Below are 18,496 nucleotides of genomic sequence, written 5' to 3'. Positions count from 1 at the left end.
CAGGAGAATAGGACAAAAAGAAAGAGGAGTTTAAAGGTACTCTCAAGTCTCCCTACTATTTTTCAAAATAGATGCTTGACAGCTGTGAAGCTTGACAGGTGTGATCTGTTGTTCTTAATAAGCAGTTCCCACAAGGAACATTACTGCCTGGTTTCTGGCATGTTGACCAGGAGAGGATTAATTTTAAGTTATCAAGCTAATTACTCACAAGTATTAACAGCAGCCAGAGAGAAGATGTTTCCAGATAGCAGGAGTTGCATTCTATTGCTATTACAACTAGAACCATTTGAAAATTTCTACTTGCACAAACATACAACGCCTCATAAAAGAGAATGATTTTTTTCCATTTGCACTCCTACAGAAGAGTTTATTGACATGTTTTAGAATACATTAAGTCCCAGAAGTACTTACTCTAATACTAAAGCAAAATCTACCACCTTGATATACACTTATAGGCCGGAAGATTCAGGATTTAGTTTAGTCAACTTTAATTTGTAGTGGGGAAAATCTAAGCAGAGAGAAAAAAATACTAGAACTACATGTTTTTCCCATTCTAATTGACTTTAAGTCAGATTTTTGTCACATTGTTTACTTGTGATATATGCTTTTTCATTGTGCTAACTTATGTGTTATTCATTAGAGAGTGCAGAATAATTAATCAAACTAAAATAAAGCACCTTGTAGTCAATTATATTCTGACTTATATGATATTCTAAGCCATTCATCATGATTCTGGGTTATTTTAATATGAACTTCAAAAGATAGCATGCTTTAATGAGAGACCACTTGAGAAAACATGATGAATTAAATGTGATACAAGAGGAAGAGCAATAACCCCAAGAAAACGCTGCATTTTGCAAAAAAAAAAAAAAAAAAAAAAAATCAATTCCAAGAAAAATGTGTTATCTGCAGAATTTTAAGCACCCAGCATCTGGGAAGTCAGGTATGTTTTCATATTAGAATAGATGACCTAGAATTCAATGCTCTTTTCTCCTAACACAATACTTATCCAGGATTTCAAATTTCAATTAAAAATTCTACTGAATCTATTCTTATGGATCATAAGGGAATAGGAAATCTGTAACCAATGAACGCATATAAGACATCTGAATTTCATTCTTTATCCACAGAAGTAAGCACTCTTAAACAAATTTCAAAGGGTAAGCTTTTGCAATTAAAAAATTAAATTTAAAAATTTTAAATTTTTAATTTAAAAATTTAAAAATAAATCTTAATTTTTTAGAGCAGTTTTAGGTTCATACTAAAATTACAAGAAAGGTGCAGAGATTTCCCATACATCCTCTGCCCCCTGCACAGCCTCCCTCATTATTAATAACACCCCCACCAGAGGATCCACCATTACAATATCATGTAAGTGCTTTCACTGCCCTAAATCCTCTGTGCTCACCCAATTCCTTCTTCTTACCCCAACCTGACAAACACTTATCTGTTCATTGTCTCCTGAATTTTGCTTTTTCAAGAATGTCACATAGTTGGAATCATTGTGTATTAAGTCTTTTCAGATTGGCTTGTCACTTAATAATAGGCATTTAAGTTTCCTCCATGTCTTTTTGTGGCTTAGTAGCTCATTACTTTTTTAGTGATGAATCATATTCCATTGTCTGGATGGTCCACAGTTTATTTCTCCATTTACCTACTGAAGGCATTCTGTTTGCTTCCAAATTTTGGTAATTATGAATAAAGGTGTATAAACATCCATGCACAAGTTTTTATAAATAGAAATCTTCAATTCATTTGGGTAAATACCTAGGAGCTCAATTGCTGGATCAAATGAGTGTGTTTAGTGTTGTGCTAAAAAATTAAATTTGACAAAGTAAATGTAAAGATCTAATTGGCTTTATTAAGCAATTCATGAACCTAAGCAGCATCCCACCTGGTAAGAGAGATGCTCTGAGGTATCACACAAAATGGAAGGTTTTCATAGGAAAAGGGTAGAGCAGGAAGTTATTATGGAAGGAGAAGAAAGGATAATTACATCCTCCTTTTGTGGGGAAGGGAATAGGAGAGTTTTTATCATGTAGATTACCTCACTAGAGCTGATGAGGAAATTTCAGGTCCTCTATTAAAAGCTCACAGTCCTGGGATACATTGAAATTGTAATTAAGTCTTGGTTTGCTGTCCTGGAAGGCAAATGATTCCCTTTTTGGGCTTGCTGTTTCTTATGTTTTTGTTTTTGTTTGTTGTTGTTGTTTTTTTAACATAAATGGCCAAGCTGTCCTCCAAAGTGGCTGCACCATTTTGCATTCCTTCCAGCAGCAAATGAGAATTTCTGTTGCTCCACATCCTCACCAGTGTTTGGTGCTGTCCAAATTCCAGATCTGGGTCATTCTGACAGGCGTGGAGTGGTATCTCATCCTGGTTTTAATGTGTGTTTTCCCAATGACATATGACACGGGGCTTCTTTTCACATGCTTGTTTGCTACCTGTATACTTTCCTCTGGTGAAGTGTCTGTTGAGGTCTTCAGCCTCAGGTTGTTAAAATTACTTCCTTTTTTATTTTTTTTGCTCACAGACCAGACTATGAGGTGTCAAGGATCGAGGGTACACATGTTCATTTTTGAGGCCCCAAATTTTCAGCACCAGGCACTCTCATTCGGTGCCTAACTCATCTAAACCACAATAGCCAAGACTTCTGGGGAGCTACCTCATGAGAAGTTCTGCTCTGGTTCAACTCCATCGTAGTGTAGCGTGGTGAATCAGTTCTACCCATTCACTGCCACCATGTTCTAAGTGAGGAAATTTGAGCAAATAGCAGGGAAATGGTCTGAAAGAAAGTTCAGAGACAGAACCTCTTAAAAAAAAAAAAAAAAAGGCCGTTTACTTGTGAAGAAGTTCCAAGAAAGTCAGACTTTAGGACAAGCTCACAAAATTAAAAAATTTTTAATTAGCGGGTATTTGAAGGAAAAGATGCAACATGACCAACTTCAGTCTGCTCATGACTGGAAAATAAGCCCCACGTTTTCTTAAAGGATCACATCCACAAATGCTAGGTTATATTCTCAGAATCGGGTTTTTTTTTTTTTTTTAATCGTAAGTAGTTAACATACAGTGCAATATTGGTTTCTGGAGTGAAATTCAGTGTAGAATCAGCGTTATTAAAGATGCAACTGTTACTTTTCAAAAGAATGTCTGCCATTGAATGGAAGCAAAGCATTTTTTTTCTAATTGCATTTCATAAAAACAAGTGTCTTTTCCAAATTCTCAAATGGAGACATCAATGAACACCTTTCCAACTCCCAAATTATAAGGGAAACAGAACATGGTTAATGCAATCAAATTGTTAGTTTCTGCATTAGAGTTTAATCCTTCAAACAGGGCACATGAATGTGTGATAAAAGACTCATGTATACATACATGTATGTGTGTGTTTAGGTATAGATACCCATATTTAGCTACAGATACTGAACTAGAGACACACAAATTAAGAGAAATGTAAAGAAGAAAGAGTTAAAATTACACCAGTGACTTTCAACAGGAGTGATTTTTGCCCTGTGGCATGTATTGATTCCAGTGTTTGGAGATATACCTATATAGATTTTTTTTTCATGACTCAGGTGGGAGGGATATTACTGGCCCCCGGTGGGTAAACACAAGAAAGGGTATGTACTAAACTTCTAAAATGCACAAAACAGCCCCACAACAAAGAATGATTCTCCCCAAAATATCAATAGCGTCAGGATTGAGAAACCTTAAACTAGGCACATATGGAAATACACATACAGACACATGTATGCAAATAAAAACTTTTTAAAAAGATTTTTAAGTAATCTCTACACCCAACGCGAAGCTAAAATTTACAACCCTAAGATCAAGAGTCACGCATGTTCTACCAACTGAGCCAGCCAGGCACCCCTAAAATAATATTTTAGCCCTAATTTCATATAACTGTTCAAAACAGGAGTCTCCTGTTTTGTTTTGTTTTTATGAAATTGTGGAGTAAATAATGGGACTAGGCTATACAAATCTTGCCCTACTAAAAATGTGTTAAAGGATATTATACAAGTCCACGGCTCCTGAATAACAGAAGGATCAAAATACAAATGGAAGTCTGTTGTAAAATAGTCTCACCTCTAAATATGTTATCCTACGATCAGAGTGATATTTAACAAGTGAATACATTCTGTCCAGAATTTTTTTAATTTCTCTGCAGCTGTGAGGACATGATCTCATAATCCCGGATACAAAAATGTGGACACAACAACAACACAGGAAAGATGTTCCCTACTTTCTTTTAGATTCTGGCCCAATGGGAAAATAACTTCCCAGATGTAGGCCATTTCTGGAATGATGAGCAAATGAGTTTGGCTGTACTGCTTTCAAAATGGTACAGCCAAGTGTCAAAATAAAAAGAGGGGAGGGAAACAGAAAGAGAGATTGCATTTCTATTCAAAGAAGTGCTGGAGGGAGATCCACCAAATCTCTGCTGAGGGCCCACTCTGGCCCAGGAAAGAAGAAAGGAACTGTAGGGTACATAAGTTAGACTATAAGGGCAATGTTCTTGGTTCCAATGAGCTGCAAGAGCCCAAAACATGGAAGAGAAAATAGGAAACAAAATGCCCACTTTCAAACAATGACTGCTTTCAACCTACCTCCAAGTTTTTCTCCTTCTTTCAGAAAGTAATGAGGAGCATCTAGGTAGCACAGTTGGTTAGGCATCCGACTTGGTTTCAGCTGGGACAGTGGGATTGAGCCCTGCATCAGGATCCAGGCCAGGTGCAGAGTCTGCTTGAGATTCTCTCTCTCTGCCTCTACCCTGCCCCCACCACAAATGCTTGCTTGGTGTCTCAAATAAATAAATAATTCTGTTTTAAAAAAAGGAATCAGTAACTTCTGTGTAAACTTGGCATTCTTATCATTAACAGACTTCAACTCTAGAAAGCAAGCCCCAAGTTTGTGCTATGATGCAATCTCTAATTTTCCCTTTTCTTGAGTCACCTATATAGCAGGCCTGTCAGGCAAGACTGGTTTTCAACCCAGGGGCCTGGCCACCACCGGATCTCCACACGGCTGGGGTGGTCTTCTTCATAAGAGGTTGTTCCTCTATCGTGCGTAAGACACTGCCCACTGGGAGAAACGGCCATCAGGCAAGGGATGCCAACTAAAAATAAGCAGCTTGCTGTGAAGAATAGGTGGAGGGAATCTGAGTTAACTCAAAAAGAAACTGTGTGGAGGTTTGTCGGAAAACATTTCCACATCTCTAAATGTGGGGCATATTATTATTATTTTTAAAGATTTTATTTATTTATTCATAAGAGACACAGAGAGAGAGGCAGGTAGAGACAGAGGCAGAGGGAGAAGCAGGTTCCATGCAGGGAGCCCGATGTGGGACTCGATCTTGGGACCGTGGGATCATGCCCTTAGCCGAAAGCAGATGCTCAACCGCTGAGCCACCCAGGCGTCCCGTTATTATTATTATTATTCCCTCATGATTGTAGAGGGTCTTGGTATTTGCATCCTGCAAGGATCTGCTCCTGCTGGAAAGCAAGCTAATGGCCCTGAAATGCCAAGTTCCTTGGCATTTTTGGTTTCTTAGAACAGCACTTGGGAAACTGGCCCTGGGCACAGGACAACATATTAATATAAGGTGCGTACCCTCTTTTAAATCTCTCCTGGCAGTTTACATTTGCATGTCCCTTTGTCAATCTTTGCCGTCCACAAAGTGTAACAGTATACATTTCGAAGGAGTGCCATTACTTCCAGTTGTGTAGGCATTTAAACACGGGAGCACAGACATTTATTTAAGTCTAAAAAGGGCTGTCTCTCTCAATTATGTGTTACCAGAAAATTAAACAAGAGTCGATTCACTTACATTGCATGAACCACTTACACTAACCCAACAGGAACACAGTGAATAGGTAAAATCACCTTTAACCTCAAAGCGTTATTTTTGTTTGCATTTAGACTTTCTTAACTGTTTCAGCCTTTCTTTTAGAGGAGCTGTCAGTAAGTAACCTCCCAACTAAGAATGTAACCCATCTGGTTTGTTTTTAGATAAGCACGTCACTTGCATTAGAGGGAGTGAGGAACACCAAAAATAATTTCATGTGTTTCAAACATATGAATTATTAATGCATTATAATATTATAGTGGTTTGAAAAAAGGTGTAAAAATAAGGAAAAAGACATCTCTGAAGTTCATAAGTAAATGATGTCCCAACATTTCTCTGGTCCCACGCGCTGGTGTGATTAATGACATTTTTGGAAAGTGACGAATTACTTTGCAAAATTAATGTTTCTTGTTTCATTAAAGGGACTCTTTTATATTTTATTTTTAGACTCATACTATGATCACTTCTTTGGACATAACAGACATTAAGTATGAAAATTTTAAAACCATCAGTGATGATTAGATAGTAAATTAAGGGAAACATGCATTTTGATTTAAATTTGTTTTAATTTTTATTTATTTATGATAGTCACAGAGAGAGAGAGAGAGGCAGAGACATAGGCAGAGGGAGAAGCAGGCTCCATGCACCGGGAGCCCGATGTGGGATTCGATCCCGGGTCTCCAGGATCGCGCCCTGGGCCAAAGGCAGGCGCCAAACCGCTGCGCCACCCAGGGATCCCGGGAAACATGCATTTTGAGATCCTGTGCATACCAAGTAGGAAAATGCACTTCCCAAAGATAAAGATTTGGATCACCATACATTATACGATTTAAGTGCTAACAACTTATTCACCTTACCTTTCAAAGAAAGAAGGCAATATGAAAAACAAAATTATCTATTTCTGAGGTCACAGTAACATAATATTTTCTCTAGTTGACAGGATATTAATAACTTGGACAGTAAAAAACTTATTAAGTGATAAATGTTATAATTTAAAACAAAAATGTAAATACAATGTGATTTTAAAGGTTTTTGTTTTTGTTTTTGTTTTTTTTAGTTCTTTTTTTAGTTTTTCTTCCTTCCCTCTTGATAGGCTATTCTCAGATTACCCTCAGGATAGATTTGAGCACTTGGTGTATGAAAGAACCCCAATTTGTCACCATGTTCTTTTCATGTGCAGCCCTCCTCACTGTCCAATTTTTATATCTTACACAGATGCTGGAAAGGATCATAAAGTATAAACATACTCCCAGAACCAAAACAAATGGAAAGAGAGCAAGCACAGAAGGCACACTGAGTTCTTGAGAGTAGCTGTCACATACATATGAGCTACAATTACCACTTGCGAATACTCCAAATGTACCCCACCACCATACAGAAGTGCAATGGCAGCCAAGAAGCAAGAGCAAGGCTGAAGTCCCAAGACTTCTGTTACTCTCAGAGAGCAAACCAGCCTCCACCACATTAAGGAGCCTGGCCGTTCCCAAAACATTTCTGCAAGGATCACAGTAACACTCTGCTGTTTGCTAGACAAGTGAAAGTGGTGGTGGACAGAAACAAAATCCATTTCTAGAAGAAAAACAACTCTTCATCTAAGAAACTATGATTGTGCATTAAACCATCATGTATGAAGATTTTAAGATTTTTTTTTACATTTTTAAAAATTTAAATTCAATTTGCCAGCATATAGTATAACAGCCAGTGTTCATCCCATCAAGTGCCCTCCTCAGTGTTCCTCACCCAGTGACCCCATCCCCCAACCCACCTCCCCTTCCACAACCCTTTGTTCATTTCCCAGAGTTAGGAGTCTCTCATGGTTTGTCTCCCTCTCTAATTTTTCCCACTCAGGTCTCCTCCTTTCCCTTATAATCCCTTTTACTGTTTCTTCTATTCCCCATTTGAGTGAAACCATATGATGATTGTCCTCCTCCGATGGACTTACTTGACTCAGCATAATACCCTCCAGTTCCATCCACTGTTTCCATTTGTCAAAACAAATGGTGAGTATTCGTCTCTTCTGATGGCTGAGTCATATTCCATTGTGTATATAGACCACATCTTCTTTATCCATTCATCTGTCAAAGGACATTGTGGCTCCTTCCACAGTTTGGCTATTGAGGACATTGATGCTATGAACATTGGGGTGCACGTGTCCTGGCGTTTCACTACATCAGTACCTTTGGGGTAAATACCCAGTAGTGCAATTGCTGGGTCGTAAAGATTTTCTTTATTTATTCATGAGAGACACAGAGAGAGAAGCAGAGACATAGGCAGAGGGAGAAGCAGGCTCCCCACAGGGAGCCCAATGCGGGACTCAATCCCAGAACCCCAGAATCACACCCTGAGCCCAAGGGAGATGCTCAACCGCTGAGCCACCCAGGTGTCCCATCATAAAGGAAGATTTTAAATAATGTGCGATTATAATAGTTTCTTTCTTCACTTGAAAATTCTTTACAACTGTTTGCTTCAACATTTCTCTCTCTCTCTAGCAGACAATAAAGTTTATGAGGGTAGGAAGTACATCTCACTTGTGCTAGGTCCCCTAGAACCTAAGATATTTGAAAGATGACTATGTTTGACAGATTTTTATTGGTTGGAAGAAATATTTGGATGGTTAAATGGACAAGAGATGGGTGTAGATGGGCTGGTATTTTTTAAGGCTTTTTCTATCATTCCATTAATCTTCCAATTATCCACAACTGTTCCACTCTGTGATGCAGCGGTACCTCCAGAGCCAATGAGAAATGTAGCAATATTTCCCCTAAATACTCCATGATTCTCAATTACATTACAGTTGATATTTCCACTCTGTCTTCTCTCACTGTTAACATCCTGAGAAGCAGGGTCATTTAGTATAAATATTTGGGAATATGACAATTAGTGCTTGAGGTTCTGCTATAAAGCCTTGGTTACCTCACTTCCAGACCTTCAATTTCCTTATCTGTAAAAGAAAAATAACACTCCTGACCTCACAGAGTTGCTGTGGAGGTCAAACAGATATTTTATGTGAAACTACTTTGTCAACACCAAGACACTATAAAATGCAATGCTAAATACATTTTAACCTGTGGCTCAGTAGTTCAGGAGAGTTTCTTACTTTGGGTCCACCCCAAGTTCAGACCAGGGTCCTGTTATAAGCATGATGGCAAGGAGATGGAATGGGCAGCCTCCTTCCACCTTCTTATGCTCATCTGGGGGGCTCTTTCTTAGGGGTGCTGGCAAGATCTCCATAAAGATCAAATGAAGAGCAGCAGAGCTGCCAGTAGTGTAGCCTATGGCTCAACCAGAGCAGCAAGAACCAGCAAGAAGAGCTGTACACACACCTCTAAGTGTAATGGCCTGCGCATGTTTTTAACCTGATCTGTAGAACAAAGGACGTGAGCTTTGTTACAGCTCCCAGGGACAAGTTCTAAACCCTGGCTGCTAGCTGAGGGCCTGTCACCCTATCAGGTCCATTACGGACACTTAGAGTCCCCAACAGACAGACCAAAGTCCACATTTACTCATGTTGGTTGCTCTGGATTAGAATAACCCAATATCTGAGGTTCAGCTCAACTGTCACCTGGACACTCTCCCCAATAGGGATAAGCTCCTTCCTCAGAGATCTTATACCAATAACTATCCTTGCAGTCATGTGTGGACCAAAGCTGTCTGTTTACAAGTCTTAGCCCCTACTAGACAGTAAGATCCTCATGAGCAGGGATCTTACAATCTCATCTTTGAAACTACTGCAACCCATCCTGTTCAATATTAGCTGAAATAAATGGAACTTTTTTTTTTAAGGGAGAAACAAAATGAGCATCTACATAGTCTGTTATTTACATTAAAATGAGCCACAACACTGTTCCCATATTCCTTTCTTTACTTAATTACTATCAAGGATTACTACTCTTTAAAAAGATTTTATTAATTTATCTAACAGAAAGACATAGCAAGAGAGAGAGCATGAGCAGGGAGAGAGAGAAGCAGACTCCTGGCCAAGCAGGGAGCCCTACCTGGGGCTCAATCCCAGGACCCGGGATCATGACCCGAGCCAAAGGCAGATGCTTAACCGACTAAGCCACCCAGGCACCCGAAGGATTACTACTTTCATCCAACCTTCTCCACCACCAGGAAAAATGCCTCCACTCACCGTGTGGAACCAATGCTTCCACTCACCATATGAAATCTAAGGATATAGAGCCTATTCTGGGTCCTGGGGCATGTGGTTCCCTGGTTGCTCACTGAGTAAATCCAAAGTTGGTAAATAGCTGCACTAATTGGTCCTGCTTTTCATCTTCCTAGACCTGCAGGGGGTACTGTGGTTAACAATGTTCCCTTACCCCACTGATCGTCCAACAGCCACGTAACTATTTCAAGCTTGCTTAAACAGTGCGTACACTTCACATGGCCAATGAGGGAGCATGATGCGCTTACCTATCAGGCTCAAGATTTGAAATCTTTGTACCGAAATCATCAGGAGACATAAACTAAATGCAAATAACAAAATGTTCCGACTCTAAGTGCTTCTTCATTTAGAAGGTTTTTTTTTTACCTTGTGTAAAATCTCAAGATTGTTTTTTTAACGGGGTAGTGGGAAAAAGTCTGAGCTGAGAGTTGTGAAAGCTGGTTCTCTTTCCCTGCTTCTATCTACCATCTGTATGTGCTTGAATGAGTCATTTCTAAAAGCACCAAGTTGTGCAATCTTAAAAACAATTGTATAGAGTTCGATCAGGTATCTCTGAAGGTAGGTGTCTGAGATCGGGTGCCCTCAAAGCAGAGGCTGCAAAGGGGCTTCCTGCATATGTGATAAATTGGGGGAAGCCAAGAGAGAGAAGGAAGCAGGAGAACGAGCGAGGCAGGGAAGGGATCTCAGCTGGAGGCCCGCGGAAGCCTGCTCCCAGGCAATGCTCTGGAGCACAAACTGCACCCAAGAGTTATTCCAGCAGGGAGCTAGCCTCCCATAGCTGCCAGCACAGAGACCATGGCAAGATTCCCCCCCAAGGAGGGAGGAGGGTTGTTGCCTTGCTGGCAAGATGATGCCCATGGGCAGAAGGCTGTGCTCTAAGCGAGGAGCAGCTGGAAGCCATTAGCAGCTGAGACAGGAGCTGGGGGTTAGGGAGGTGAGGGACAGAAGGTCACCAAAAGCATCTACTGAGAAGGAATAGGCGTCTATGACCCAGTTCCAATATTTCAGAGAATCCAGAAGAAGTTACACATTCTCCTAAGATGATGGTACACGGTTAACTAAGAGGTCAGGAAGCGGCTTTATCAGTCTGCTCCGTAATGCGGGCGACCTCCTGCTGATCTGAAGCTTGAAAGAGTTAGGGGTATCTTTGATTAATGTAAAGAGGAAAAACTAGGTCATACTTAATAAATGCCATATGCTGATTGACTACACACTTCCACAACACGGAGTCCAGAATAAGTGAAACAGAAATGTGCGAGGCAGCCAGCGCTGGAACGCGAAAGGTCTGGAGCTCAACAGGTCTTCCAAAGTAAGGCCTGCAGTGCTCCGCACCAGGGCATGGCGATGGGGCACTGGCCATCTTCCGGCTCCCGTTTTTCATATGTAAAATGTATTTTGATAATATCAATATATTGCACTGATTGTTGTCCCAAGCCCCCACCTTCAAAATTGTGTGAGAGAATTCTATAAAGCATTGCCAAGTGATGCAAAAGAACCTCTCCATGTCTGAACTAATACAAGCTGAGCCCACTAACCCTTTCATAAGTTTCTCTAACCCTACAGTTGCTTTAAAGGTTTTTTTATTTTTCATTTTTAATTGATCTCTACACCCATCGTGGGGCTCAAACTCACAACCCTGAGATCAAGAGTCACAGGCTCTACCCACTGCGCCAGCTAGGTGCCCCCTAACCCTACTTTTATACCCAGTCACAGAAACATACAAGGACAGGTTATACAATGCAATCTGGTGAACCCATTTCAAAGAAAAAATAACCTCCTAATTTGTGATTCAGTTTTTTATGTGGAAACACACCAACATTAACTTTTAAGTCTAAGTTAGGCCCTCAACCACATTCACGCATATAGGATATTGTATGAAATACGTACAAACATATATAAATATATACAATATAAACATATATAAAAGCATATATATGCGTCTTTAATGACATAGTACACAAAGGAATGAACAAGTTAATAAGTGTTTTTTAATGTGTTTCTAAAATGTTCTACAATACAAGAAGATCGACTTTTACATCACATTCAAGAGAAACACTACATTAAAAAAACACAAAACCTGGGCCATCTGAGTGGCTCAGTGGTTGAGCGTCTGCCTTCGCCTCAGGTCACAATCCCCAGGGCCCTGGGATCTAGGCCTGCATTAGGCTCCCCTCAGAGAGCCTGCTTCTCCCTCTGCCTCTCTGTGTCTCTCATGAATAAATAAATAAAATATTTTTTAAAAAAATTAAAAAACACAAAAATTTGCCATGAATAGCTTCCTGTTTAGTTTTGGTTAAGTTCAGAAATTCTTAGAAACACAGCCAGAGACCCAGGGACTCAGACCAGGAAATAGAAGGGCCAAAGCTGAGAATGGCTTTCCTTCTGGAGACTCTCTAAATGCCTGGCCATTCTGGCGTGTAACTTCAACTCACTGCAGGGCAAAGTGACACACCAGGGCTGGGTATATTCACCACAAAAGTGCTCCTCCAAATGTTAGTGAGCCTAGGGCTGATTCGTGGCAGCTAAGGGTTTTTGATGCCCTAATTGTTTATTTACTTTTTCTTGGAGGAGAAGCTGGTCCTCTAAGTAGAATGAGCTAATCACCAGCTTAGTTCTCCCTTCTGCCAAAACAAACAGCTTCCAATTACTGCTAGGAAAAGCTTCTGATCTCTCTAATCAGCTACCTAAGCGAGCCTATCAGTGGTACTTTATAGGGTGAATAATGTCCCATTAAACAAGAATCTCTTACCACTAATAAAATTCTAGACCCATGGGGCCAAGGCTGCCAGCAACCTGCTACTTATCTTCCAACACGAAGGTCCACTGTTTCCCCAAGCAGGGCCGAGTTCTGGCAAAGAAACAGACACACTCCCCCCTCCTCTGCTGCACATGGGCTACTATTTGTTCCCAAGTCCTATTCTCTAGAGCACGGAAAGCGCAGGTTCTAAGTCTTCTAATACTTAGTGAAATGACTCTATCGTTAAGGCTCTGAGACTGAGCTCCATGCTTGCCATAATGCACAGGACCAAGGGAGACAACAGTGGGCTCCTCTAGGAATATCCCAACTAGCATAAGAGAGGGAGTCACTCTTAAGTTAAATGAGATTCGCTGAAGAGGAATTTATTTCAGACACAGTCTTCCCTCCTTTCCTTCTTCTTTAATATCCTAAGGAAGTTGAAAAAACAAGTGTAGAGTTTCTTTCCAAGTGAACGCTGGTCAACATCATAAGCTCTGATGCTGTGGAAAACTCTAGGAAGAACCTCCATGGCAAGTGGGCTTAAGCCTTCCCAAGTGTTCTGCACCTTTGAAATACAAAAACCCACACCAGGGCCGCTTCCTGGACATATGATCAATGCATGTGGTCCATGCTCAAAGGGACAGTACCTGGGGCTTAATGCTCTGGGGTCACCATATTGAAATCTCAGTGTTTTTATCCTGAGTTCATGTTTCATATGAGAAGTCTGATGGAATACTGGAGCTTGTTCTGGAGGTTTGGAGCCTCAGATCACACATGATCCTGCCTCCCACTGTTCCTTCACTTCCTCAGGAAAAGTTCTCAACTACCCACTCCTTTGCCCCTGGCACCCCAGTCTTCACCCAGCTTCTCCCTTCCTACTTCTTGCCCCAAAATGACTGTCACACTCTGGGCCCTGCAGGGACATGGACAAAGGTCCAAGGAGGGTTGATGCATGCAAGAGCCACAGCATCCCAGAATACAGTGGTGGCTGCCCTCAACTCATGCCGGAAGCAACACCATGTGTTTGGTGGGTGGGCAGCCAGAGTCCAAGACTTTCAGGGAGCAAGCCCATCCCTGGTACAGGTATGTACTTGCATCCAGTAAGGAGGCTGCAGTAGACTTGGCAGTTGCCACTGGCTGTCATTTGAACAGTAGGGGAGAAAGAGAGAGACCCCTGGCTCAACTTTCTGAGGACAACATCTAAAACAAAGTACAATGCAATGGTCTAGAAGCTTGCAGAAGAGAGTACCAAGCAAGTGTTATGGCTGAGCAAGCATGTATGCATCTGGCACTCTCCAGGCATGAGCCAGGAAATACAAAGTGTGAAATGCTGGTGATTCTGCATACAAGTGAAATGCTCTGAAGTTTGCACGTAAACCCGGCACTGAATAATATAAAGATGAAGTGCAAAATCCATACCAAAAACTTAATTTTTAAATTTTCCTTTACTGAGAACAGCACGGAATAGCAAATCTGAAACACCATGACAAATGGAAAGAGCCACAGAAGAAGGAAAAGCACCTTTAACTCTTTTTTTTTTCTTGCTATTTGAAAGAATGGACTATACATTTTCATTTTGCACTGAGTCCCAAGAATTATTAGGTAGTTAGTCTTGAAGTAAATGAACCAATTAACCAATAAAACTCAAAAATAAGAACAAAACCAAAAACCGGTAGCCACTGTCATTCGGGATCCAACTCCACTGTCTATTAGTTGTGTGAGTAACCTATGTTCTCAGCATCTCTGTTTGCTTATCAATTAGGAAACAAATAGTACCTTCCTTATATGGCTGCTGTGGGGTTCAATGAAACAGGACTTGTAGGACACCTAGTACAGAGGCTGTACTTACTAATCTTCCAATCAGTGTTTGCTCCGTTGCTACCATCACTTTCATTATCCCCAACATGGTCTATGATCTCCACCTGCCAGGTAGGTACCTCTGTCCCATGGGAGGCTGGAAGTTCAAGAAGGTGGTCTGCCCCAGCTACCCATCTACAAAGTGGCAAAGCTGATGCAGAGCACACCTGCCTGGCTGCAAAGCCCACATCCCTGCTCCATACCCCACAGCCCAGATCTCATCTTTGTTCCACAGACAGAAGATGTCCTTCCCTACTGTCTCTGTTCGTGGGATTTTAACAACATTGTGTATATGATATGGGCAAACTTGAAATGGCAATGTGCCAAATGCCCTGCACGCAGAGCCAGGAATGGATATCCTGTGAGGTGCTAACTTGTACTGTTTCTTTTCATGAATGAGGCCAGCATTTAGTAGCAACCTGATGCAGTTCACCCACCTATCTCCCTTTAGTATGAAATTCTGAAGTTTTCCATGTCAGGGGCTGTGCCAAATATTTCAGGAATTCCCCCATCACCACTGCCATCCCCATGCATTAGTATTGAGTCCCTTGGGACCCAGTTGATGGCTGCACAGTGGACAGGTGAAGCCTGCCCAGCACTGCAGAAGCAAAGGCACCAGGTGGGCACCATCTATCTACCTGTATCCCTACAGCCTCATCACTGCAGGGCTGGGAGGCTAGAGAGCATGTGGAATTGGGACAGAGACAATTAGGTTCCACCTGCCTCTGCAGACCTGCTACTCTAGGGCACTGCCCCTAGCGGCTTCAAGTCTCCATCTACACCACGAGCGCGTAGGTTGGGGTCTCCATAGCTGAGCCCTGGCCGCTGTCACACCTAAGAATCTGCACACTTCGCTAGCCTCAAGGATGGAGATAAGCCTTCTTCCGTCCTTAAAAAGATGCCTAAAACTGTGTAAAAGAAGTTGAAAATGGCCACCTGCTCCAGAAACAGCCTTCTGCTTGGGCTCATTTGCACCAGGGGGTGGGGTGACCCTGATAGAAGGGGCTCTTCCACAGGCTTCCTCCAGCCTTGGCCTTTGCTGTTAATAGATACCACGTGCCCGGCAAGGAGCTGGCAGCAGCCTGACTCCTCCATCATCTCCCAATTATTTAACAAGGGGGAGGGACAGGGAGGCTGGAGGATTTAGAAGGAGAGTGTGTTGCTGCCTTTTCAAATCTTAAGAAAGCATAATCCCTGCAATTTAGGTAAATCAGATAGGCATTACCAGGTTAGGGTTAAACCTCCACGAATGGCTGGGCCATTGATGGCAAAAACAGCAGTTATTAAGTCCTAACAGTAATTTGCAGCGTATCCCACCCCAGCTAATTAAAATGTAATCAGGGTTGTCTGGCAATGTGTACTCTGTCAGCAGTTTTTCTTCCGAAGAGAAATCATGCCAGGAGACCACAAGAAAAGCCTTTCATGGGAATTGGCTTGATCTAAACTGCTTCTTTAGCCGCTTAAACTGTAAAACAAATAAATTACAGCAACCGACAATTCAATTAGAAAGAAAAAGAAGAGAGAGAAAGAGGAGAAGAAAGGAAGAAGAGATACTCTTTCTCTCCAGCAATGGGTTGCTCTGTTGGGTTTTGTCGTGGATTCAACAATGGTGTAGCATCTTCTCAGGAGAGTGACTTGCAGGGCAGGGCAGGGCAGGGCAGGGGCGGCGGTTTTGAAACCTGGTGGCTGGGGAGGAGCCCTCTCCAGGATGTCCGCGTAATTTCAGTTCAGGACGGCAGCACTCGCTTTCCCCCTTCCCGGAGGAATCCGGAGGACCGCAGAGGGTGCCCGTTTCTCCGAAGCCCACTAACGTGTTGCTTCCTTGAGAACGCGCGCTCAGGCACACGCAAACTCGGCGGGCTGGGGCAGTTTCTGAAGACCCCGACTTTGAGTCCTGGTGCCCCTGGGCGCCAGGTTTCATCAGCTCTAAGGCCAGGATGAACACCCCGAAGGCTACAGGGAGGGTCTGTCGCTACAGTCGCCTCCTCTCACAGCTCAGTTCCCAGGGCCCCTGGGAAAGCCCCTTTAACCTGCCCAGGCTGGAGGGGCGTCCAGTTTAGTTCTAAGGTCAAAGGGCTTATCTTAAGAACCTGCCAAAGAGTCCTGGGTCCCCATCTAGCCTCCGCAGTTTTCCCTGCGGCCAGAAGTGAGTTAGCGTCTTGGAACAGGTGAGCCGCTAAGCATAGAGGCGAGAGGGCCAGGTAGAGAACGATGGCACTCGAGAGAAATAAGGCGTCTGCGTGGACGATTTCAGAGACCCGCTGGGAAAGGCAACCGGCCGCGCCTCCGCAGAATCCGCAAGCCGCGTGAATGCGTCCCCGGCATCGCGGGTTCCCACGCCAGACCCGCGGGGAGCCTGACGCTGAGCTCCCCTCAACCGGGCCGGTAATCCACAGGCTCCGCGTGTGCGTCCCCCTAAACCTCCTCGGTTCACACACACGCTCTCCCACCTGCAAGCTGCAAGGACCAACTCGGGCTGGGGCGGGGGGGGGGGGGGTCACTGACCCCAGGGCGCTTGTCGGAGCATCCATCCACACACGGCCCTGTAAGCCCCGATCCCTGCATCCCTTCCCTGACTGTCCACACCATCCACTGAGTAGACCTACAGGCTCCGCGGCTCCGAGCTGGGGCGCGCACAGCTACCAGCAGCCCCCTCCCCAACGCACACGTTCTGGAAGACACCACTTGGCCCCAGGACCCGCCTGGGGCTCCGAGGGTGCGCCGCTTGCTCCGGGCCCGCCGAACGCGAAAGCGCCGCTCAGCAGAGACAAAGGTGTCGGCCGCGGGCACCTGCGGGGCTGGGCGGGTGGCGCGGGTCCCGGGGCGCAGCTGGGCGCGCCTCGCCGGCCTCGCTCTCCGTGCTGGCGGCACCCGGGACCTTGCGGGGCGTCCCGCGCGCGGAAGTCCGGGGAAAGTAACACGCGCACAGCCGCGCGCCGGCACCCGCAGAGCCGGCCCGCCTCGGCCCGGAGGGCGAGCGCCCCGCGTTCCCGCTGCGGGGGGCAGTTACGGAAAGATGCTGCGGGTTTCCTTTTCCTCCCGGGAGCAAGGGGGCGGCCGGAACGGAGGGGTTCGAGCGCCCCGGCTGCAAAACGCACGCGGCAGGAAAGCGGGACCCGCCGGCCAAGCCGGGCGAGAAGTTTGGGCGCGCGGCCCCGCGGCCCCGGGGGCGGCGGTTCCCGTACCTGGAAGTGCTGGAAGAAGGCGGAGATGCGCGTGATCTGCAAGCTCAGGCACCTGGAGGCGCAGCGGGCGCGCTGGACGCTCCCGGCCGACAGGGACTCGTCCAGCCGCCGAGCGGCCGCCGCGCCGGGGCCGGCAGCCAGGCAGCCCCCGGAGGCCGCCAGCCAGAGGCAGAGGCTCAGGGCCGCGCCGGGCGCCCCGGGCACCATGGCTGCGGGTCGGGGGCGCGGCGCCGGGCGCTGGCCGAGGCTCCCAGCTCCGCGCCGGGGCCGCACTGCCGGGAACCTCGCGGCCGCCGCAACTCCGCTGGAAAGTTCAATCATTCAACTCCAGCCCCGCGCCCGCCGCGCCAACCTCCTCCCCGCCGGCCTCGGGGGCGGGGTGAGGGTGACAGGCGGCCGCGCCATTGGCTGCAAGGAAAGTGAGTGACAGGGGGGCCGGCCGAGGGCCGTGGGCAGGTCCGAGGGGCCGCGAGCCCCCGCGCTGCAAGGCAGGGCGGCGCCCGCCGGTCCCCCCGGGGCGCCCCACTCTGGGTGGCCGGTCTCCCACGCTGGCGCCCCCACAGTCCGCATCCCGCCCCCCGCCCCGCCATCCAGGTAAAGCTCAGGTGTGAGCGAGCCCGGGCCTGGCATGTAGGTGCCCTCTTGGAAAGGAGGGCCTCGGGGCCCCCAAGGGCGTCCCACCTGCCCACCCACGGAAGGCC

At 44.9% G+C, this 18,496-nt stretch overlaps 1 protein-coding gene across 2 annotated transcripts in view; it reads right to left on the bottom strand.

Annotated features, from left to right (window-relative positions):
- The window catches only part of ANOS1 (anosmin 1), a 187,382-nt gene extending 169,365 nt beyond the window's left edge, over positions 1–18,017 (bottom strand). For both annotated transcript variants that reach the window (XM_077888262.1, XM_077888263.1), the window contains exon 1: positions 17,796–18,017. In XM_077888262.1, coding sequence (XP_077744388.1) covers positions 17,796–18,002 — 207 coding nt within the window. In that variant the 5' untranslated portion in view covers positions 18,003–18,017. The remainder of the gene's footprint in view (positions 1–17,795) is intronic.
- Positions 18,018–18,496: the final 479 nt, after the last annotated feature.

Source organism: Canis aureus, chromosome X, assembly GCF_053574225.1.
Source record: "Canis aureus isolate CA01 chromosome X, VMU_Caureus_v.1.0, whole genome shotgun sequence".
Classification (NCBI taxonomy): domain Eukaryota; kingdom Metazoa; phylum Chordata; class Mammalia; order Carnivora; family Canidae; genus Canis; species Canis aureus.
Note: the sequence above shows the minus strand (reverse complement) of the source record. Positions and strands in the feature narration are given on the sequence as shown.